Raw genomic sequence first — 23,876 nt, 5'->3', positions numbered from 1 at the left:
GTGGTGGTGGTGATGATCAGTGCAGGAGGCTACATTTATGGTGCAACTGATGAGTAATTACTGATGGGGTATGACTTACAAGCAATGAGCATATCATTGAATCTTAGCTTTCAAGAACAAAGAAAAGAGAGAAGATGAAATAATTGCAACATGTGGGGTTCCCCAACCATCGGTCCTACAGTGCTTGCATGAGATTAAATAGTATCTGTGCAAAGCATCTGTGACTGGCTAGCCTTCTTTTGATGACTGCACTGATTGGCTTGAACTTTATCCTTTCTCCTAAATTTGGGATTGATATAGGAAAGAAATGAATATCACCCACAAAAGAAAATCATTGGTGGGGTTGACCAAGCATTAGGCATGGATGGAAGATTGCTGAAGTTGATGAAGTGTGATTTTCACTACCTGCTTTCTTGAGCAACTTCAATTTCACCCAAAGAATAGATTATATTAGAAGGAATATAAAGATTGGACCTTCTCTTTAGTTCTGGGTGGGGCTATGAGTAAAGCGGGAAACTCACGCAAGTTTCTTAGGAACCCAGTCAACACATTTTGACCATCTAAAACTAGGAGGACTTAGAGAGTTAATCGATCGAGGAGCCAAGAAAGCACGTGGGGATTAAATAAATTGCAGCAAAAAGAGCTATAGTCCTTGGTCAGGTCTGTTCAAACATTTTCGAAGAGATCGATAATTACAAGAGATGATCAGAGTGAGTTCCCGATTCCTCAAACTGGGCATCGAACTGATTGACCCTGAAATCCGTTTGCAATCGAACTTGATCGGATTCCTAGCACTTTTTTGGCTTTTTGGATGGGTGTTGGTAAAGTGATGTCCATAAATGATGACCCTAATAGAGCACGTCAACTAATCTGAAAGCCCGGAATTGATTGAGTTCAGATGAAGTGAAAAAGAAAACTAAATAAACAGGGACATATTAGAGGACAAGGTACGTCGATTACATACATCAGGAATCTACCCAACCGACGTTATATAAAATAAAGTATCGTATGATAAGAGAAAAGCCTTAATCGCTCGGGTCGTTTGAGTGGACTATCAGCTAACTAATTGGAAGCTTTCAAAGATGATGAAATGCCCCTTTGACCTAGTAGGATTTGGTAGGAGCATGAGAACTCTCATTTGAGATTTATTCCTCTTATTATATGGTGGTTTAGTATATAAGGAAAATATGGGGAAATGTATTTTATTTGCTTAGGTAACGGGTCAACAAGGGGATTTGTTGGGTATCCGTATAGAACCAATAAATTACTCGAGGGAGAAATGATAATTAGATAGCCAAAACTAAGTCACGCCTAAATAGCATAATTTTGTGCTAGCAGTATATATTTGCTCGGCCTTCTTTTGGCTAGATTTCTCTAGAAATTATTGCTCATGCACTTTAATGGGCTATTGGATGGATGTTGACCGAGGGTAAATTTGGGTTAGGCATGTCGGTTTGAGATTTTTCACGAGACGAAAAATTAATTTTAAGTTATGTATTATGGGATACCAATTTGAAATTCGTCACATGACAAAAATTAATTTGAGATAAATGTGTCATGACATATCAGTTCGAGATTCTTATTGGTAATAAACCTTTAGGGACAACGATATGAATGGTCCCTAAAATTTGGTTTAATGTACAATGTGGTTCTTGAACTTTAGCATAATGTACAATATCGTCACTAAACTTTTAATTTGCTCATTGTTGCCCATAGACTTTCTGTACAAATTCAATTTAGTTCTTGAATTGTATGCAAATGTTCAATATAATAATTCCATAAATTTAAGTTTAGGGATAAAATTGAACATCTTCATATAGTTTAAGGACTAAACATGTACCAAAGTTTAGTGACCATGTTAAACAAATAAAAAATTTAAAGATAGTATTATACATTGAGCTTATAGTTCAAGGAGCACACTAAGAAAATTTAAAATTCAGAGACCGCATTACTCATTAAGTCAAAATTCAGAGATTATTTGTGTCGTTTACCTTAGTTGACATTGTGAAGAGAGGAGGAAAGAAAGAAAATTATCTCTTAGGGTTGTCACTTGCCGCAATGCATTGGGCTTTGGTTGGGCCTGGACTCAAAGAGCGAACCAACCCATCTGCGATCGGGCCGCAATTACCATCGTCATCAAATTTCACAAAAACCGTTAATGGGCCTAATTGCCCGAGCCCAAAACCATCGCCCGAAAACACGTTCGGACAGCCCGACCCGATTTTCGGGGGGCCCGGAAAGACGACCTGTCGTTCCGACAGCAGAAGCAATTCGAAGCAGACGAGATTACGGGCCCCACCAGTGCGTCAGACACAAGCCGGCCGCTTCCATTTTTTTTAATTTTAATTTCAATTTCAATTTTAATTTTAATTTTAATTTTTCTGGTCAGGGCCACATCGATACGATGTAGACATAAAACCATTCATTATCTCCGCCCGGAAAACCTTTTCTAAATTGTCCCAACGAAAATGAACGAAGCCGGCGAACTTTTCCATGTCGTGTTACCAATAATGAGGATCCATTATTGCACCCTAAAAAAAAAAGTGGAATCCCGATTTACAATTTAACCGCTAAATTTTTTAATTTATTCAATATAATCTCTAAATTATATGATTCATAAATTTTTATTTTATTTAATATAGTTTATGAACTTTTTGTAAATATCCAATACAGCCTTTAAATTATATAAAAACGTTCAATATAATATATGATCTTAAATAATTATAGAAGGATTACGTTGAATAATTTCATATAGTTCATGGATTGAGAATATGTAATAAAATTTCACGGATTACATTAACCAAATTGAAAATTTAGATACAACATTGCACGTTAAGTAAAAAATTAATTAAAAATTTATAGATCAAATTAGGGCAAAATTTCGAGATTATTAATGTCAACCTCCTTTTTTTTTTTTTTTGGGGTCCCGGGCCACATCGATACGATGTTGACATAAAACCATTCATTATATCCGCCCGGAAAAAAACCTTTCTTTTAAATACCTTCAATGCCGGATTCCCTCCTCCTTGTTTGCCACGCGACGTCGAAGTCAATCGACGCCGCCTCCCATCGTGATTCTCGACCGCCGGCCACCGCCGCCCGCTCCACCGTCCGCGGCGGAGGACCTCCGTGTCGCGGCGGGTCCGCGTCTCCGTTCCGGTGCATGCTTCTCGTCGCCACCCGCCGGCTCCCCGTGTCCGCGTACCGAGCGTGTCCGGAGCCGTCGTGGATGCATGGTTCCGTGTTTTCCTTCTCCTCCTCTCTATAAAGGTTCATCGTCGCGTCTAGTTCTCCCTGGTTTGCTGCGCTTACTGGCTCTGCAAGTTCGCGATTCTCTTTTCCTACCGCGTCTGCGGACTTGCTGGAAGCTTCGGTATCGTTGTATGACCAGTCTTCTTCTTCTTCTTCTTCTTTTCTTTTTTGGCTTTCGGAATTCTACTAGAAAGAGAAGGGGTAGTGTGGGAAGTGAGAAATATCGGATACTGTTGACGTGAGAATGCGAAGTTGCCTTCTTGCATGCGGCCTTGCGCATATACATGTGCATGATACGTCAAAATTTCATTTTTGCACGTCGGCATGCGGTCGCGGCTCATGATGTGGTATTGATATGTCTTTCTTGCTTAATGGTTTGGGGTTTGCGGTTTGCAGTTTGTTTGTTTGTTCAGGTTGTAGGGTGATGATTCTTTTTTTCACCCAAGATTACCATTTTTTTTTCTTGTGTCGCTTGGTAAGTGGTTGATGGGCGTCTCCGAGTTCTTTTATGGAGACCAATGAGCTTGAGAAATGGACGGTTTGTTGCTTATTGTCTTTCGAAGAAAGAAGTTGGAATTTTGCTTAGTTAGTGATATATAATCGCTTGTCAGCTTTAGAAACAGATGATGCCCAGATGTTGAAAATGAGGGAGCGTAATGAATACCTTGCAAAATTGAGAATCTGCTGCTGCTTGGACGGGCACAGTCTATTCAAAATGGCTCGAGAATTAGGTGGAAGAAGCAGCGGTTTATATGTTAAGACATGTAGAGATTTATTTGGTGTATACTAATTGAAGAGTTGAAGATATAAGAGAAATGTACCGTGCTATTTTAATTGTCATACTGTTAGCTTTCTTGTGGCTTCTTCTAACAGTGAGCCAGGCAGGCTCTGTTGTTTGGTCGAATTGCTTGCGTCATATTTTCCATAAAGACATGAAATCTTTACTCTTAGAGAGCAACAGAATTCCATACTCCTTTGTTGGTGGTGACTGGTGAATTCATATTTCGAAATAAAGTATGCCGTTCTTTTTATTGCCTCTGTTCTATGTAGTTCTACTTGATTTATGTCAAGTTGTTGGCTCAATGATATCTTGTGCTCAGTGTATCTTCTGTTTGGTCATGATCTTTAGGCTAAGATGTTCTTGGATACGGTCACAAATTCAAGATGGTCAAAGGCTTTCCTTCGAGTATTTCAGGGCAGATCTTCAATTATAGTTTGATTCACTGGTGAATAATGAACTAGAAGGGTAATCTAAAGTAATGAAGTCTTTCTGTATCATTATAAGGTGATTATTCCAACTGTGCTTGGAAGAGTTTCAGTTTCACATCAGTTTTCATTTTCTAAATACCAACTCCCTTGTTTTTGTGTATGCATGTGCTATTTTGTAGGTAGCACGCATAGTTGGCATGCCTTTATAATAACGTATCTCTCTTTGTACACATATGGAATTTTTACTCTGATACATCTCCTTTCCACTTTATTAAACAGGAAAAGTTTCAGCATCCAAACTCCCTTTGGTTGAAGATTTGTTGATTGATTGTCAAATACGTCTGAATTACAAGTAGGTATCCAGTCCTGCTGTACTTTTGATTGTCTAATTCTTTATTTTATTTTTCTCTTCGCCAAATAAATGTAGCAGAAGAAGATGATCTAGCAACTGCTTAGTTACAGCTGAATGATGCAATTTTGTGTTGAGTATCTTGTCTTTTGGTTTAAGAAATATTATTAACTAAATTATGGTTTTACCAATATTTCCTATGAAGAATTATCTCTTTCTTTCCCCACTTCTCAGGACAAGACAATGGAAGAACCCTCTCGGCGAACAAGGTCTAGTGAGGACCCATCCCTGATGAATTATAGGCTAATAAGAAATATTGGCCACGGTGCATTTGGCAAAGTGAAAGTTGCAACGCATAGACTAACTGGTACCAAAGTGGCCATTAAGATTCTTAACCGTAAAAAAATGAGGGAAAAGTGCATGGAGGAGAAAGGTATGTTTCTATCGGCAGCCATGCTCTCTTCTTCACTTGTGGAGATGCTTAATTGTTTTGGAGGGTTGAAGTGATACTAATGTAAAGGGATTTATTACAGTGAGTCGGGAGATTAAGATTGGCAAACTACTGAAGCATCCTCATATTATCAGGCTATATGAGACTATAGAGAGCATGGCTAATGTGTATGTTGTCATGGAGTACGCAGAACGTGGGGAGTTGTTTGATTATATTGTCGAGAATAGAAGGATCAGAGAGGATGAAGCACGGAAATTTTTTCAGCAGGTAGCAATACCAGTCAGTTGCATCTATCTATGCATGCATCAGCCTTTCAATCTTTTTATATAGGAATGTGCTTTTGCCTCCCAATAAGTCGTTAATATATCTGTTCTGATCTTTCTGGAAACAGATCATTTCAGGTTTAGAGTACTGTCACAATTGTAGGGTGGTTCATCGAGACCTTAAGCCTGAGAATCTGTTGTTGGATTCTAATGGCAATGTGAAAATTATTGATTTTGGCTTGAGTAATATTATGCGCGATGGCTGTCTTCTAAAAACAAGTTGTGGTAGTACAAATTATGCTGCTCCAGAGGTGCGTTCTAACTCTTCTGAGTGGATTCTGTTATCATTCCAAGGGTTTTAGCATGCCAAAAGGGCCACGTTTCAGCTGAACAGATTCTCATGTGCAGGTTCTTTCTGGTAAACTTTATTCAGGGCCAGAGGTTGACATCTGGAGTTGCGGTGTCGTCTTATATGTAGTTCTTTGTGGCACTCTGCCTTTTGATGATGAAAGCATACCTAACCTCTATAATAAAATAAAGGTATCGGTGATTATATTTTAATCCGCTCGTACACTGGGACTATACTTATTTTAATTCGATTCCACATAAAGGGGATTGTTGTGGACTCATGTTCACCAGGTTACGTAGTGCTTTAGTTCAATAAGTTGACATGATCTTTTACTGAAGTTTTCACACTCATGATATTTTAGCTGACAGTGATTCTTTCAGAGTGGAGTTTATACTCTTCCAAGTCATTTAACAACTGGATCAAGGGATTTGATTGCGAGGATGATTGTTGTTGACCCTTTAAGGCGGCTGACCATTCCTGAAATTCGTCAACATCCTTGGTTCTTGGAAAATCTTCCTAATTATCTGGCTGCTGCTTTGCCAATTATTGAACATCAAACGGAGAAGGTATGTCTCAGTTGAATAGTGGCTTTCCAAAGTGGTCTTTCCTCCATTTTGAATCTTTAACTTGGTTCACTTCCTATATTTCGGTGCAAAATATTGGAATGAAACAGTTGTACCTTGTTTTTGTGCTTGAAATTTATTGAAATGTTAAATCCCTGAGTTTTATAAGAAGTGTCCAACTGGTAATAAATTTTTTCTTGTCATGTCATTTATCAGATCCAAATAGTATATGCCTTGTAAGTCCCACTCATGGCAAGGTTGTTTGGTGGTAATTAGCCTCCCGAAAATTAATATTTATATCATTTTCATCTGTATACTCTAGTCGTGCCCTTTGGGTCATTTCCCCAGAGGGTGTTTTCAAATATAATCTGAAACTTCAGCAAGCTTTATGTTTTTTCGAAGCTGAGATATGCAGATGAAAAACGAAAAGAGATCAGCGGGTCTGATAGATGATGCCCTAAAAATATCCCCTTTAGGAAACTTAGATGAATGATAATGGGTGTAAGGTAATGCGAGTAGGCTGTAGGAAACTTAGATGATTGATAATATGGATGTAAGGTAATGACGAGTAGTAGAAAAAGAATAATTGGATTGTATATAGTTTTCGTCTCCTACTGACAACAGAAGAAGCATGCTACTTTTCAATCTGCTTCCAGTAGGAGATGAGGCACTGGCCTGTTGTCAAAAGATAGCCAGATAAGAAAAATGAGTTAATTAGAGATGACTAGAGAGGAGCTGTCATGCTTGGCGTCTTGGACTCCTGTTTGTACCTTTGGGGTAATGGCCCTTCAAAATAGTTAGATATCCCTTTACCATATATGATCTATGTTAAAGTTATCACATATTGCTCATCTATGGGATTTCAATAGCCTTTAAATACAAGTAAATTTTCCTGCCTAATAGCTTAAACTTTTGATTGGACTTTTCTAACATCTCTCTCCATCTAATAGCCTAAGCTTTTGGATTGGACTTCCTAATAATTCTTTTACAAAGACTTTTGAATTATGTGGCCAAAGCCTAGAGGATCTGGACTTCTACATAACTTAGTAAGAGGAAAGGAATGGGATGGGCAGAGGGCAGGGAGCAGAGATTGGGTGTTGAGGGAGAAAAGTACTCAGTTTTCTGGTTATCACCAAATGCTAGTAAATCTCATTGACAGATCATCAGTTTCAATTGATCTTCCAGTTGTAGTGTAATTGCAAATCTCAATAGTGATAGCCTCAATCACTGTCTCCAGATAGGCTTATAAATACGACAGTTTCAGACTTAAGTGTAAAAAATTGCATTCAGAATGGATGGATGTTCCTGATCCAGTTCGTGGCTTGGTATTCCTGATCCCTTCTTCCATACTAATGCAGGTTGATGAAGAAATACTTGAGCGTACGGTTGCATTGGGATTTAACAGGGACCACTTGGTTCAGTCTCTTCAAAACGGGATACAAGATGATGTGCTCTCCCATCTGATCGAATTTTGGTCTCTGTTCATCAGATTCCCATAATAACTTTCTTCTTTGAATTATTTCAGGCTACAGTGTCATATTACTTGCTGCTGGACAACAATGTATCCGGTACTAGCGTTTACGGTGCAGAGCTTGATAATAATGCGGTTTGTATAGCATTTTTCCCCCCAACTATGTACATTTTATTAGTTTTGTTGTAAGTCACATGTCATACATGCATCTGAAGAGCAATGGCTTTCACAGCTCTGAAGCCCTTCAGCATTGTTCTCCTGTTTCTTGATATGTTTTTGCTTTAAAAGAGGTATCTGGTATATCCCTCATAATTTTAGATTAATGGTTGCGAAAGTTTCTAAAGCCTCTTAATTTGTAAGGTAATAATCCTGACGGGTGGGAACATGGTTAAGATACTAATAGATTGGCGCATTATTTCTGTCTAGGGGAAACCATGGGTTGAACCCTAACAGATGATTTAATAAGCATCTTGTTGAGCACAGAGCTTGCAACTCTTCCATTCTGTTTAAAGAATTAGATCACCATTTCTATGTAAACCAAATTCTTGACCACAATTTATCGGGTGATAGCAGGAACTTAGCTGATGATACGCATATAGCTTGTGTTACAAGTGCTTTAGGCATACTTAATGAGGAAATTTTAAGTTTCAAAGAACTGATTACATGCATTGCTAGAGAATTAAATATCTTGAAAACTGCAAGATTTTTCTCATTTGGCTACACAACAAGTACCTAAGGGAGCTCACCAACAAAATCTTTTTTAAATAGGTAAATTGTATAGGCATTGGGATCATGGATACATCAAGTCTTTAAAATGTTTCAGTTTGTTCAAGGATTATAAGTTCTAAAAATGAGTATACGTTCCAGTCTATCAATTCTTGAAATAATTTATAATTATCCCAACGATGCGGGTTGGGTTTTCATCTGGAATTTTGTCTGCTATTTTCCAGGGACCTAGTTCATCTGCTGTTCCCAGTGGTGGGTTTTCAGTATCTGTTGACAAGCAGCTTATAGAACATCAGACTACTCAGTCACCAAGTGTGGGAAGATAGGGTCTCGGATTTTAGGTTTGTATGATTGCCTTTTGTGAATTGTTGAACAGTATCTTTATTCTGCTAGTAAAACAATGTAGTGAATTTGTTGTGATGTCTGACTTGTATGTGTACATTCTTGGTTCCTCCACATGTAATGTAAAAGCTAACGCAAGCAGCAACAAAGTTTCCAATTATCTAATGGATTAATATTCAATGAGAAATCTGATTATTTGCTAATGTGAAAATAGTTTGAGACCTTCATAGCATAAATCGAGCTGCTAAATCAAGAAACCTTTTGGATGTCTGAGCCTCAGCATGCTGTTTGCCTGGAATTTTGATTGATTATTTTGCAGTGTTTGCAATATACGCAAGATATGCCGTGAACGAGTGGCAACAAGCTCATTCTTTTTACTGAACCTAACCCTTTGAATTGCAACATTAAGTTTTATCTGATGAGAAGTAGAAGGAATTACTGGTCACAAGTTGTAGACCATCTTGATAATTCAGTTGCATACTAGTTGAACCCAGATAACCCCAGGCCTGCATTTAGTTTTGTGTTTTACGGATATATATTAAACTAGCTAACTAGAGTTATCAGGTTGAAATTTGTGCAATGCAATGAGCAAGGTGTGATATCAACAGGGGAGCTCATATGCAATTAAGTTACAGGCTTTATACTCATAAAATAGATCCCATGATATCGACAGGAGTCTTTTCAACCTTGTGGTCGTTATATTTATGCAATTATTCCTCAGTCTAACCATGGTTATTGGTCTGATTTTCAGTTTGGACTGCAGCCTCATCAGATTATGGTAGGAATTCTGAATGCACTATGTCAGCTAAATGTCTGCTGGAAAAAGATCAGACATTACAACGTCAAGTCCATGTGGTCTCGCGGTGGTCAAGTTCAAGACCTTACTAAAAGTTGTCAGCATGATGGCCTCCGTTTAGGCAATGAACCTGCAACAATCCAGACCAATCAAGTGTCTCAGAACACTGTCAAGTTTGAATTGGAGGTACTTCAGCCCTCTCAATGGTTTCTTTATATCTTCTCCTTTTCCTTCCCAACTTTGCACATGGATTGCCGTTCTAAAGCCATCCTGGTATTGTCCAAAGTTTATTAAGTAGACTTTTGAATTGCAGTTATGTTTCTAAAAGTTCAAGATAGGGGATAATAATGTGGCATTATTTCTAGGCGCACTTAACTCTTCCTCTAGCATTTGGATGGGCAGTTTTCTCTAAGCTCAAAATGTGAATCTAGGTCTTAAGTAAGAAGGAAAATCAGGATCTATAGAATTCAAATATAGGATCTCTGCTCCCATGGCTCATTAAATTCTGTGAGTGTGCCACCTTCTCATCTAAACGTCTGCGGTTAGCAAATATGATTTTCAGTTGCAGTGGGCTGGATGTTGGTGTTGAGCATATGCAGTCATAGCTTATCTTAACTACAGATAATTTTGTTTAGGGGTATAAATCAAACGGGATTGAAGAGAATTATGTATGTCATTCTTTATCTGCTATCATGCTTCTATCTTTGGACGATGAATTGGCTATCTGTGTTGACTCTGTTATCTGGTTGACATTAAAATTTACTTGCTTGGTATCATGCAGCTGTATAAAACTTGTGAAGAGAATTACCTGCTGGACCTCCTGAGACTTACAGGTCTCCAAATACTTATTATTGATCTTTGTGCCAGTTTCTTGCTCGGCTGCAGTTATTCTAGAGTGGCAATAATTACTAGAAGAGAGGTAATCTGAACACTGTAAAACTATCAACCAGAACTCTTGCTATCAGCAATACATATTCTCCTTCTGATGATCAAGGATTCCATTGTGACTTTCCTTTCTAATTAATTGATCTGCTTGTTTCTGTTCTCTTTTTTTTTTTCCCTTTTGCAAAAGATTGATCAGCTTGTTGGGGGAAATTCTTATTGATAATTTAATTGATTGACAGAGAAAGGAATTGTGATGAATTATCACTTTCATTTTACATTTTCTGCTTTATCCCAATTGCTTTTAATAGCCCAAAACTGTTTCTTTCATTGATGATTTCTTTTGCAACAGAATCTTGTCTACTCATGGTAAGAGAGTTGTGCCAGAAATCTAGAGATGTGCTGGCAATTGGTGATTACTGAAAGGGAGACGGACCATGCCAAATTTTATGATTCTTCCTTTTCTGCTTGTGTACCATATAAAATATTCCGATACTATGTCTACTGTAAGATGAACTTATTGCTGATGAAAGGGAGAACATTAGACATAAAATAATTGCTCTAGAACTATCCAAAAATTCCGACAAACAGAAACAGGTTGAGCTTGCTCAAACGATCTTTGAAAAACAAATTCAGTCAGGACAAGGTCACGGAATCTTTAGCCCTTACTTAATAACGAAGGATACACAACAGGGGCCATGGCTTGATCATTAATCGTTGAATCAGTGGTGAAAAGACATTGAAGCAATGATCATAGAGAACATTATCTCCAAGTTTCTGGCTATTTACTAGAAGGAATACAGGGAAAATGAAGCACTATAGCATCTATGAATTCTAGAATCATGGAAAGGGAGGAGCGAGAATCAGATTACCAATAGAAAGTTTCTGAGCGGATCAAGTTCTCCATGGCAAAACGTACACTTAGAATGAACCTTAAAACTATTCAAAGCTGATTAGTAGAAGAAGCAGCATCTCTTGTATTCTGGGCTTCTCAGACTTGCAGTCCTTCTGGGGGATCACAACCAGAGGAGGCGGAGGCCTCTTCAAGCTGCAATGCTGACTCGAGGTTCCACAAAACATCACTCATTGCAGGCCTATCAACACCATATTCTGTGAGACTTTTCTCTGCAACTTCCGTGTACTTCTTAAGTGCTTGAGGGAAATATTTTCCCGCGATGTGAGGATCGATTATTTTCTCAAGCATCCCCTTTCTGTGCCACTGCATTGCCCATGCAGCCAAGCTGACCTGCTCTCTTGTTAATGCAGGATTTATGGCTGGTCTTGCACATAGCAAAGCACTACTCCAAAAGAGCAGACATCATATTGTCAGAGAGTTGCTGTCGCATAAAGTACTCGGGATCAAGGTAACCAAAACAACCCTTCACTGCTGTGCTCACATGGGTTTGATCCAAATTAGGTGCTGCTTTAGATAACCCGAAATCTGAAACTTTGGCTACAAAATTCTCGTCCAGAAGAATATTTGTTGTCTTCACAACACGTTGTACGATGCCCTGGCCTGCCCCAATTCAGATCTCGAGCCTCTGTTTCCATGAAAGTGGGGGAAGGCTCGAACCATAAAGGTGGTTCCGGAAGGGTCCGTTTGCCATGTATTCATACACAAGAATCATTTCCGAGTTCTCGTCACAATATCCAATGAGTCAAACGAGGTGACGGTGCCAGACCCTGGGGGGCTTCTGTATCTCGGTTTGGAACTTGTTGATGCCTTGCTGTGATGAAGTGTTTCCACGCTTGATTGCAACTTTTTTTTTTCCATCTTCCAAACCTCCAAGGTAGACTTTGCCAAACCCACCAGCTTCACTGACTGCCTTCTCATCAAAATTTTGCATTGCTTCCTGTAATTCTTTGAAGGTGAATGACTGGCCAAAACCGGCACTTGGTAAAAAGCTTGGGAAACTGCTCTTGCTCTTGCTGGAGCTGAGGAAGCTTGATCTGTAGCTGGTTCTACTGGACAAGAGATGAGCCTTGCTATTATTGAGAGGGGAGAACCATAATGAGAAGCTCTTCCCATGATTCCAAGTTTGATGCTTCTTCTTCAGAAGAAGAAAACTCTTGGCAAGCAAGAACATGGCTGTTATTCCAGTTGCAAGGGCAATGGCTGCGAAAATCTTCATCTTGTTTGTTTGAGGTCCTGGCCCCTTGGAGGAACCAGCTGCTAGATCACTGTCCAGGCTTCTGGCAGAGTCGCTTATCTTAAGAATTTCAATCCCATTGAGGATCGCATTTGGTGAGCTTGGGTCGACCGTTGCTGCTGGACCGAGTTGAATCATGATGGAGCCATTTCTTATTGCCGAGGCATCAAGCGCAAAGTCTTTGTAGTAAGGTATCGCTAGGCCTCTCGTAAGGGATGACAGGTCAAGACCGGATGCACCATCAAACCATTGATGTACTCGTCAAAGTACAGTTGATCGAGGCTTTTGCTCGCAATATCACAGAAATGCATCCTTATCATGTATGAGAAACTTGGATCAACGCTCATCTTCCATGTTAGATTGAAGTTCTGCTGATTTACCCTGGAATCTGCCATTTGGTCTGCTGTGGCATAGACATAGTATGGAGCAATATGTGCTGTGGCTCCTTGGTTTGGATACTTGATTACGCCAAAAGGTACAGAGACATTTTGAGTTCCTTCTGTGAAAGTCATATATGCATTGTCTGGCTGCCATGTCCTGAATAGTGTATCGTTAGAAGGACTTACAGTAGGCAATCCAACGTTCAGTCGGTATATTACTTTGTCATCGTAGTAATAAAACCGGTGAACTCATCGAGTGGAAGAACTGCAGCCGCAGTATCAGAAATAAGCGAGTCTGGTGCCGACACAAACTCAATGGCATTGACGAAGGAAAATGACTTTTCAGATGTAAATTTGAGGAGCACTGTATCTGATGAATCAACACTGATGAGGCACTCTTTGAACACCAATTTAGAAATGTCCGTCACGCTGAAGTCTTCTGACACGAGCCGTTTCCTTAAGAGCACATTTCCAAAGCAATATGCAAGAATTTCCGTTCACTCAATAGCCACAATTAACATCAAACAACTTAATAATTCACCTATAAAGTTGAAACTTTCTTGCCCTTTTCTTCTCATGGAGGCATTTAAATTGAGATAGAGAATACAGTGAGTTCAACATGTCAGGAACACAAATATAGAGACAGAAAAAAAAGAGAAGAAAACAAGAGAGAATTTTTTACGTGGAAAATTCTTCCCAAAATCACGAAAAGTGAAAAATCACGGTGCCACACTAGACAATTCTCCCACTATCAATATCAATGTTACAAGCTCTAGGGTTACAAGTTTTAGTACTACAATTATAAAAGGTATTGCCTTATATATAGTAGGAGCTTAGAGTATACAGAATTAATATGGAAATTACATGTATGTTAGCCACAATAAAAGCCTTATTGTCCGCTTTAACATTATAGGATATGTGATTACTTAAAATAAATTGTTTCTGCGCTTGAACATCATTTTTCTCTATCTGACTCCACAACTCCATCAATCTCCTTTTTGGAGGCCGATCTTAAAAAAGAAGAAGAAGAAGAAGAAGAAAAAGTAATAATCTTTGATAGTCTTTATCTTTGTAGCCCAAATTGTCCTAGTGCGGTGGCCTCCTTCATCACTTACCATGGAGGCCAATTGAGCCAATGCACAACCTTAGTTTCTCAGGGGTGACAAACTTTATTAACATATATGTTGGATTTTTCTGCACAAAGAATCTTCTTTAATGACAAAGTTCTATCATCTATCAACTGACAAATTTGATGATATTTTAACTCAGCGTGTTTTGTCCTTGAATGACATATTAGATTTTTTGCAAGATAAATAGCACTTTGGATGTCCTTGAAAATAACACTATTATCTTACTCCTTGTTTATCCTCTTCATAATTTTTTTCAATCAAATCATCTCCTTACCAGCTTCAGATATAACAACATACTCTATATTAGTGGATGAGCAAGACGTGTTTGAAGTCTAAATATCCAACTGATTGTAGTCACCTAAGATAAAAGCATAACTCGAGGTGCTCTTCCTATTATCCAAGTCACCATCGAGATCTATATCAATAAAGCCTTGTAAAGTTACACTATTTTTCATAAAACATAATGAGATATTAAAATGCCTCTTAGGTATCTTAATAATCTTAGGTATCTTAATAACCACTTTACGGTTTTCCAAAACTTTACTCCTAGATTTGCCATGTATCTACTCACAACTCCCATTACATGAACTATATTTGGTCAAGTACATACCATAGTGTACATTAAACGGCCAACAATTGATGCATAAGACACCTTAGCCATATACTCCCGCTCTTTATTTGTCTTTGGTAATTGTTTCTTCAAGAGCTTGAAGTGCATTCCTAAGGGAGCACTTCTAGGCTTTGCATTTTGAACTTCAAATCTGTTTAGCACATTTTCAATGTACTTTTCTTGAGATAATTTTAGAGTTCATTTGGATCCATCTGTGTGATCTTCATCTCAAGAATTTGATTTGCTGCTCCTAACTCCTTCATCTGACTCATGCTAGATCCTACAATGAGCATATCATCTACATACAACAACCAAATACAACAACAAAATAATATAGCAGTTATCAAATTTCTTGATGTAACAGTAGTGATCAATTTCACTTCTAGTGAATTCGTTACCATACATAAATGTGGGCAGAAGTACACTTCAAGTGCCATAACTTGGCATAAAGGGACACTTAAGTGCCATAATTTATGAAATGTACACTTAAGTGCCACATTTGAAGAAAAAACGGATCATTTAAGTGCCACTCCGGCCAAAGTTCAGCCAAAATGCCGACGTGTCAATTTTCGATGAAGCAAGTGCAAAACAACGCTGTTTTGGGTTGATGTGGTAAAAAAATAATATAAAAATTAATTAAATTAAATTTAGTTAAAATATTTTAAAATAATAATTTTAAAATTAAAAATTAAAAAAAATTAAAAGGGGGAGGGGGAGGTGGCCGAGGGCTGAGCCTCGCCGCTATCGCCGCTTCCCTCCTATAGCTGGGAATGGCTAGCGACGAAGGGGGGAGGGTCGGCCAAGGTTGTTGGGCCCTAGCTATGGGCCAGCGACCTTGGCCAACCGACGACGAGGGCTCGCGAGCCCTTGCCCCAGATCGGGGTGAGGGTTGTAGCTTTTGCCTAGATTCGGCAAGGGTCGGTGGCCCTCGCCCGACCGGGCCAAGGGCTGCCGCCCGTTAGGGGTGGCGAGTGGTGAGGGCTCGCGGCCCTTGCCCAGATCTAGCGAGGGTCAGCGGCCCTCGCTTAGCCGGGCCAAGGCCGACCCTCGCAACCCTCAGCCACCTCCTCTCCTTTTTTTTTTTTTTACCACGTTACCCCAAAATGACGCTGTTTTTGCATTATTTGGCCACGTCAGCGTGCAAAACGGCATTGTTTTGAACTCGCTTCGCTGAAAAAATGCCACGTATGTAATTTGGCCGGATTGGCACTCAAGTGATTCATTTTATTTCGATTTTGGCACTTAAGTGTATTTTTCGTAAGTTATGGTATTTAATGTCCCTTTCTGCCAAGTTATGGCACTCCAGGGTTCGCGTCTCCATAAATGTGTCAAATTTCTTATATCACTATTTAGGAGCCTGTTTCAAGTCATACATATTTTTCTTCAATTTGTGAAAAAATTTTGGTTGTATCATATAAATATCCTTCTCTAAATTACCATGGAGGAATGTAGTCTTAACATCTAATTGCTTCGTATGTAAATTTTTAGTGGCAACAATACTCAATACTAATATGATAGTAGTCAATTTCACAATTGGAGAGAAAGATCTCTGTGTAATCAATTCATTTCTTTTGCCAAAACGCTTTTACTATTAATCTTGCTTTGTACCTTTTGCTGCCATTAAGTTCTCCTTTGACTTGATACACCCACTTATTTTGCAATGCTTTCTTCCCATATGATAATTGAGTTAACACCCAAGTTCTGTTTTTCTCGAGTGAAGCCAACTCATCCTGCAGCTAACTCCCACTTGACAAAATCTTCAACCTGCGCTACTTTCAAAAAAGTTTCAGGTTTGCCAGCGTCAATCAAAAACAAATAATGCGATGATGCTTTGTATAAGTATAGGTGTTCTATTAGATCTTCTTCAAGTGGGTTTAGGGGTACATAATTCTTGTTCTGATTTTTGATCAGAGTCGAAAGCAACAGTTTTGGGAATTCCAACTAGAACACTTTTAGAAACTTCCTCTAATTCAATCTATCTATTCTCCACCGATTGCTTCTTTGCACTAGATTTTCTCGCAAATTTTTCCTTATACAATATGTTTTCATTGAATGAAATATCAATGGTTCTTAGTATTTTCCTATTTTGTTCATCTCAAAATCAATAACCAAAATAATAAGAACCATATCCAATGAAAATACATTTTTTTAGCTTTTGCATCAAGCTTGTCTTTATTTTCAGAATCTATGTGGACATATAAAAAAAAACTTTCAGATGCGAGAGATTTACCTTCTTTCAACTCTATTATTCTTTTGGTAGCTTAAAATTAAGTGAAATTGAAGGTTCTCTGTTAATAATATATGTTGTAGTGTTAATTGCATTCGCCCTAAATGTCTTGGGTAATCCTGTATACAACCTCATACCTCTTGCATGCTCATTCAGACTTCTATTCATCCTTTTAGAAACTCCATTTTGCCGTGATCCGTTGAGAATAGTTATTGTCATTCTAATTCCGTTCTTTGCACAAAATTGCTCAAACTCCTTGTAATCATACTCACTACCATTATTGGACCTTAAACATTTAATCTTCAGATTAGTTTCATTTTCCACTTCAGCTTTCCATCTCTTAAAAGTAACAAACATGTCATATTTATTTTTCAAAAAATAAATCCATACATTTCTTGTGGAGTCATCAATAAATGTGACGTAATAGCGTGAGCCTCCAAGGGAATTCACAAGAATTGATCCTTGCACATCTGTATGCATCAACTCTAATTTTCCTTTCTTTGGTTCTTTCCAATCTTCGAAAAATTGACACGTTTGTGCTTGCCTAGAACTAATATTCACATAGACCAATATCTATGGACTTCAAATTAGGTAATTTTCCCTTAGATGCTAATAACTTCATCCACTTTTTGCTCATTTGCCTAAGCTTGTAGTGCCATAATTTGCAATTAGCTTCAAACTCCACAACTATTGCGATTTCTCTATTGCTTTCAGTTATGTAGAGTGATCTTGACTATGTTCTCTGGGTTACAACTAAAGAACCTTTAACTATTTTCCAAAAGCCATCCTCAAAAATAGTTTTGTATCCCGTGTTGTCTAATTGACTTGTAGATTATATTTTTCTTAAGTTATGGATGCAACTTCCATTGATATCCATTAGTAGATTTTATGTAAACATTACCCTTTCCTATAATATCTAAAGGTCCATTATCGACAAGATAAACCTTTCTAATTTTTTCAGCAATAAAATTGTGCATTAATTCTTTGCATGAAGTAGAGCGAAACAACACATCTAAATCAAGAATCTAAAACTCAATTGAACTGTCAATGCCCAAAATTAAAGCATCACTATCATTTGTCTCTTCAAGAGTTGCATTCATAGATTTTTCTGCCTCTCGATTTTAATCTTGATACTAAAATTTCTTCTTTGAGGCTCTATAATATCGTTGTAGATGACCTTTCTTTTCACAATTCCAGCAAATTATTTCTCCACAAGGTCTTAATTTGCTTCTCCATCTGAATTTTGATCTACCGTAGTATTGGTTCCACCTTTGTTGATTGCTTCCCTCTGCCTTCAATATTTAAGGTAGCACCCGAAAATTCACCACATTCTCTTCTATGAATATCCTCGCTAAAAATTAAATCTTGCATTGCTTGGAGCTTCAACTTTTTTTTTCCTAGATGAACTGCTCATTGCAGTCACAGTTGCACTCTAACTTTTAGGTAGCGAAGATAATCAAATCAAAACCTTTACCGCGTCATCGGATTTAATATCCGCTAAACTCAATTGAGTTGTGATCACGTTGAATTCGTTGATGTCATTTGTTGCGGAAGCACCCTTGTCCATCTTCAGATTGAAAAGATGATCCATCAAATATACCTTGTTTGACGCAGAAGGCTTCTCATACATGTTGGACAACGTTGCCATCAAACCATCGTTGCGCCTCATTGGCAATGTTGAAAGCAATGTTCCGTACTAATATGAGACAAATCAAACCCAAAGCTTGCTGATCTAACAATTCTCACTCTTCTTGTTTCATAGAATTTGGTTTCTCTCTAAACATAGAGGTTCTTGATTTACATCTTTCAGAAACCAAAGTCCTTACCATCGAATCGATCGATCTTTACCTTCCCTTTTGTTGGAGAAATCTTCTTGAAGTGTTTTGAAGTTGACAAAACGTTTCTATCGCCTAGTCGAAGGCTTGCGGGGCTCTGCTATTTAAAGTCAAGACCTCCGGACAGCTAGACTCAAGACTCAAAGTCTATCCTCATTGACAGTCTCTAATCCGTTGAAGAAAGGTTATCCAGAACTGGATGTTTCGTTAAGGATTTGACCTTATCAACTGGAGAAGATCTCGTGGCTGGAGAAGACATAACGGAGTCCTTTGATTGATCGAAAATTGACTTGTAAATTGAAGATCCGGTGATTGCCTAAATATTATTGGAATGTTCTACTTATGGAAACCGAGATCCTGATTGTATGGGCGAACATGATTGATGGGCTATCAACACGTTCTTTTAATAGCTTGAACAATCTTCCTAATTGATTCCGTCCGACGGGTAGATTGGAGGAATTCCTTTGGTAAGTGCCAACGGGTATGATGGCATAAAGGAGTATATAAGGAAGACGGTCTTAGTTGTTCAAGGTGTGCGCGATAGATGAATTCCAAAGTCTGAAGCTCCGTTTTATTTAGACAATTCCTTTGAGCGAATATTTGTATACAAAAGAGAGTCTATATTTGTGAGAAATCCCGAGGAGGTGTGGTAGAACATCTACACTTTGTGGAATCAAGGCAAAGCTGTGCCAGTAACTTCTCTTTTGTTCATAGTGGAATCCAGCCAATAGGCTGTCAGTGAAGAAGAGTGGACGTAGGCTTGATATAAGCCGAACCACTATAAACCGCATGTTCAATTTTCTCTTCTCTCAGTCTTACTTTGATTATCGTTTGTCTCAAATCCATCAATTGTCTAGTATTGTGCAATTGTTGAAGAAAAATCTTTTATATACCTATTCACCCCCCTCTAGGTACTCATACTAGCAATATCAATTGGTATCGAGCACATGTGTACTTACTTTATTTGAAGTGTTTTACTTCGTAGTAAAAGATCCATGGCTAGTATGCTAGCACCGTGGCTGATGGAAGGGCAAAGCAATACTAGACCACCCTACTTTGATGGAAATGATTACAACATCCGGAAGAACAAGATGAAAGCTTTCCTACGATCAAAGGATCCTCCGGAATGGGATGTTGTAGAAAAAGGAATTACTCCTACCACCGCATCGCCTCGAAAGAGGAAAAGAAACCGATGAGACCAGCGGAATGACTCGGGGAAGAGATAATCAAGAGACAAGCACTCGATGCAAAAGCAATTTACTCCTTATATTGTGCTTTGTCACCAACTGAATATAATAGAATATCTTCTTGTGTTACATCAAAAGAAGTTTGGGATAGATTGCATATCACCTATGAAGGAACAGACGAGTGAAGGAAACAAGAATCAACATTCTTCTCGGTCAATACGAAGCCTTCATAATGAAACCAGGAGAATCTATAACTCGACATGTTTAGTCGTTTCGAGATATTGTGAATGGTCTTGAAAATCAAGGTCAACCAACTTCTGATCCCATGAAGGTAAACAAGCTACCAAGGTGGACTCTCCAAGGATTGGAATCACATAAAGACTTCGATAAGAGAGACGTAAAGAATTATGCCACTATCTGTCGACGAGCTGATTGGAACTCTTCAGTCTTATGAAGTGGAACGAATCAATGAAGATGAAGATCCAAAAGGTAAGAAATCCATTGCATTAAAATCAATTGATGATTCTGATGATACAGATTCTGAAGATGATATGGACGATGTGGAGCTTGCTCTCATGATAAGAAGATTTAGAAAACTGAATAGAAAAGAAAGAAGGTTTAACTCAAAGAAACAAAGCTTTCAAAGACAGCAGACCAAGTCTCGTTGATGATGAGGAACCAAACAAAGACGTAGTCTCTTTGAATGTAAGAAAATGGACACATCGTAGACCAACTGTCCTCTTCGAAGAAGAAGAGAGGAAAAGCTGAAAAATTTCAAAAGCTCTCAAAGCCGAAACCAGTGATACGAGTGTGAAGAAAGTGATAATGAATATGCCAATCTATGTCTCGATGGCACAATCAGACTCTTCGACAAGAATTTGAGACAAGTAATTTTAAAATTCCTGTCAAAGTTTCTAAATACATTGATGAACTGTGTTTTAGTCTTAAGACTTCTCTCAAAAGAATTTCCGAACTGAAAAGGAAAACTCAGCTCTAAAAAAAAGGAAAATGTTTTAGTAGAAAGAGTTAAAAGTCTAGACTTGACTGTTTTCACTCTTAAAGAAAATGAAGATAATCTTTTAAAAGAAAATGCTCTTTTAAAAATAGACTTATCAAATATTTCAAAGAAATTTTCAATAGGGTCTGAAAAACTTGAAAAAATTCTTTCAGCTCAAAGACCTTATTTCAATAAGTCCGGTCTAGGTATGACAGCAGAAACAATTCCCTTGATTGATTTTCCTAAAGTAAAAGAAAGAATTAAGAAAAGACTCTCGAGAGAGGCTTACAAAAATCATTTCAAGAAAGTTTTTGTAAAATCTGTAGGTAGAAATGCTCTCGGATGTTCAAGTGCAACAGTCGGATCACTTTGAAAAAGAGTGTCCTATGGTTTGGAAACCCATTAAGAAAATATGGGCTAATACGTTTATGTTACTAACACCAAAGGACCCAAGAAAGTTTGGGTACCAAAGAAAGCTTGAGACTTTATTTTAAATGCAGGTCACCGTCAAGAAAAAGGTAAAGTGGTATCTTGACAGTGGATGCTCAAAACACATGACAGGAGACTCAAATTGTTTATAAAGCTTGCTCAAGTAAATGGTGGAAAAGTTTCATTTGGAGGAAACAACAAAGGAAGTATTGTGGGATTTGGAACTGTGAAAATTGGAAATCTCACGATAAGTAATGTTTCCTTAGTGGAAGGACTCAATTACAATCTTCTCAAAAGATTAGTCAATTGTGTGATACTTGGTTTCAAGATCTTCTTTCAAGAAGGAATATGTTACGGAATCAGTAAAGACTCTACTCAGTCTTTCGTGGGTCGAAGACATGGAAACATCTATCTTCTGGATGTTAAACCAAATGAATCGCAATGTTTTATCTCAATTCAAGACGAAGCAAGCTTATGGCACAGAAAGCTTGGTCATGTCAACATGAAGCAATTAGCCAAAATCTCATCAAAGCAGCTTGTTCGAGGACTACCCAAATTACCTTATCAAAAGACTGATCCATGCACTCTATGTATTCTGGGAAAGCGGTAAGAAATTCATTTAAACCAATAAATCATGTCTCTACTAATCATGTACTACGGTTGCTGCATATGAATCTCTTCGGACCAACCAGAACACTGAGTATTGGAGGTAAGAAATATTGCCTAGTAATTGTGGACGATTACTCCCGTTTTACTTGGGTATATTTTCTTGCAAGTAAGTCTGAAACCTTCTCGTATTTTGAAAAGTTTGCTAAAAAGGTTCAAAATGAAAAATGATGTGTTATCTCTAGTATAAGAACAGATCATGAAGGTGAATTTGAAAATCAAGATTTTACAAAATTTTGTGATGAATCACTTTAATCATGTGTTCTCTTCTCCATATACTCCTCAGCAAAATGGAGTTGTGGAAAGAAAGAACAGATCTCTTCAAGAAATGGCTAGAACTCTTTTAATTGAAAGTAAGATTTCTTCACGATTTTGGGCTGAAGCTGTTTCAACAGCATGCTTTATAATCAATAGAGTCTTCTTAAGACCTATTATAGAGAAAACCCCTTATGAGTTATTCAAAGATAAGAAGCCTATTGTTTCATACTTTCATGTATTCGATTGCAAATGTTTTATATTGAAAAATGCAAAAGATCGAGTTGGTAAGTTTGAAGAAAGATCGATGAAAGTATCTTCCTTGGATATTCTACATCAAGCAAAGCCTTCGAGTCTATAACAAGAAGAGCCGGTATCTCAGAGGAGTCAATGATTGTCAAATTTCAAGACTCAACGCAAGATGAATCAAGTCAGACTCATCAAGAAGAGTCTGAACTTGCTCCAGACCTTCTAAAGCTTACAACTCAAGAAGCATCTCAGACTCTGGAAAACCAGCATCAGGTTGTTCGTGAAGATCCAAACAAAGAAAGAGATCATCAACCGGACAAAATCAACAAGTAACTCGGAAGCATAAGTCCGGTCATCCCAAAGATCTTATTATCGGCGAAATTAATGAAGGAATTCGCACCCAGATCAAAAAGGGGAGAAGAGTCTAGTGTTGTAGCTCTCGTTTCTGAAATTGAACCAAAGAGCATAGAAGAAGCTTTATCGATGAAAGCTGGATTGAAGCTATGCAAGAAGAGCTCGATAGTTCAACATTAATGATGTCCGTGAATTGACATCCAAACCAAAAGGTAAAACTGTTATTGAGCTAAATGGGTGTTCAGAAACAAGATGAATGAGAAAGGAAAAGTCGTATGAAACAAAGCAAGACTCGTAGCCAAGGGATATACGCAAGAAGAAGGAATAGACTATGATGAAACTTACGCTCCAAAGCAAGGTTAGAAGCTATTCGATTATTACTTGCGTTTGCTTGTTATAAGAATTTCAGGTTATTCCAAATGGACGTCAAAAGCGCCTTCCTAAATGGATTTAACCATGAGGAAGTTTATGTGGAACAACCACCGGGGTTTGAAGACCCAAAGAAGCCGGACTCAATCTTGGTGAAAAATGCTTTGTATGGTTTAAAGCAAGCACCTCGAGCTTGGTACGACAGATTGAGTAAGTTCTTAATAAAAAATGGTTTTGTCAAAGGTAAAGTAGATACGACTTTATTTATCAAAAGGAAAACAAAAGTTTCTTACTTGTTCAAATATATGTGGATGACATTATTTTCGGATCCTCTAATGAAAATCAGGCAAGAAATTTTCTAAGTCTATGCGGGATGAGTTTGAAA

The 23,876-nt window shown here is 38.0% G+C and overlaps 1 protein-coding gene and 1 pseudogene across 6 annotated transcripts; one reads left to right on the top strand and one right to left on the bottom strand.

Moving 5' to 3' along the window:
- The first annotated feature begins 3,169 nt into the window (after positions 1-3,169).
- On the top strand, positions 3,170-13,605 carry LOC104420053 (SNF1-related protein kinase catalytic subunit alpha KIN10). Of its 6 annotated transcripts, XM_039307267.1 has the most exons (16): positions 3,170-3,381; positions 4,382-4,537; positions 4,741-4,813; positions 5,045-5,243; positions 5,344-5,528; positions 5,653-5,835; positions 5,933-6,064; positions 6,254-6,439; positions 7,795-7,884; positions 7,962-8,042; positions 9,727-9,957; positions 10,553-10,690; positions 11,006-11,765; positions 11,920-12,017; positions 12,126-12,320; positions 12,523-13,605. In XM_039307267.1, exons 4-13 carry the CDS (start codon positions 5,054-5,056, stop codon positions 11,024-11,026), a joined length of 1,437 nt encoding a protein of 478 aa, XP_039163201.1. In that variant the 5' UTR covers positions 3,170-3,381; positions 4,382-4,537; positions 4,741-4,813; positions 5,045-5,053; the 3' UTR covers positions 11,027-11,765; positions 11,920-12,017; positions 12,126-12,320; positions 12,523-13,605. The 6 variants fall into 6 exon arrangements, with proteins under 6 accessions (XP_039163201.1, XP_039163203.1, XP_039163202.1 ...); XM_039307269.1 differs by lacking the exon at positions 12,126-12,320; XM_039307268.1 differs by having other exon boundaries at positions 12,129-13,605.
- LOC104434349 lies at positions 11,645-18,819 on the bottom strand (annotated as a pseudogene).
- Between the last annotated feature and the right edge of the window lie 5,057 nt (positions 18,820-23,876).

Source organism: Eucalyptus grandis, chromosome 2 (genome assembly GCF_016545825.1).
Source record: "Eucalyptus grandis isolate ANBG69807.140 chromosome 2, ASM1654582v1, whole genome shotgun sequence".
Taxonomy (NCBI): Eukaryota; Viridiplantae; Streptophyta; class Magnoliopsida; order Myrtales; family Myrtaceae; genus Eucalyptus; species Eucalyptus grandis.
This window is presented reverse-complemented; position numbering and strand designations above follow the sequence as displayed.

Excerpts from the sequence above, each read along its gene's own strand:
- LOC104420053 (XM_039307269.1), top strand. The coding sequence starts at position 5,054 with ATGGAAGAACCCTCTCGGCGAACAAGGTCTAGTGAGGACCCATCCCTG. Across the intron at positions 8,043-9,726 it reads CAGAGCTTGATAATAATGCG|TTTGGACTGCAGCCTCATCA; the intron begins GTTTGTATAGCA and ends TCTGATTTTCAG. Across the intron at positions 9,958-10,552 it reads CTGTCAAGTTTGAATTGGAG|CTGTATAAAACTTGTGAAGA; the intron begins GTACTTCAGCCC and ends GGTATCATGCAG.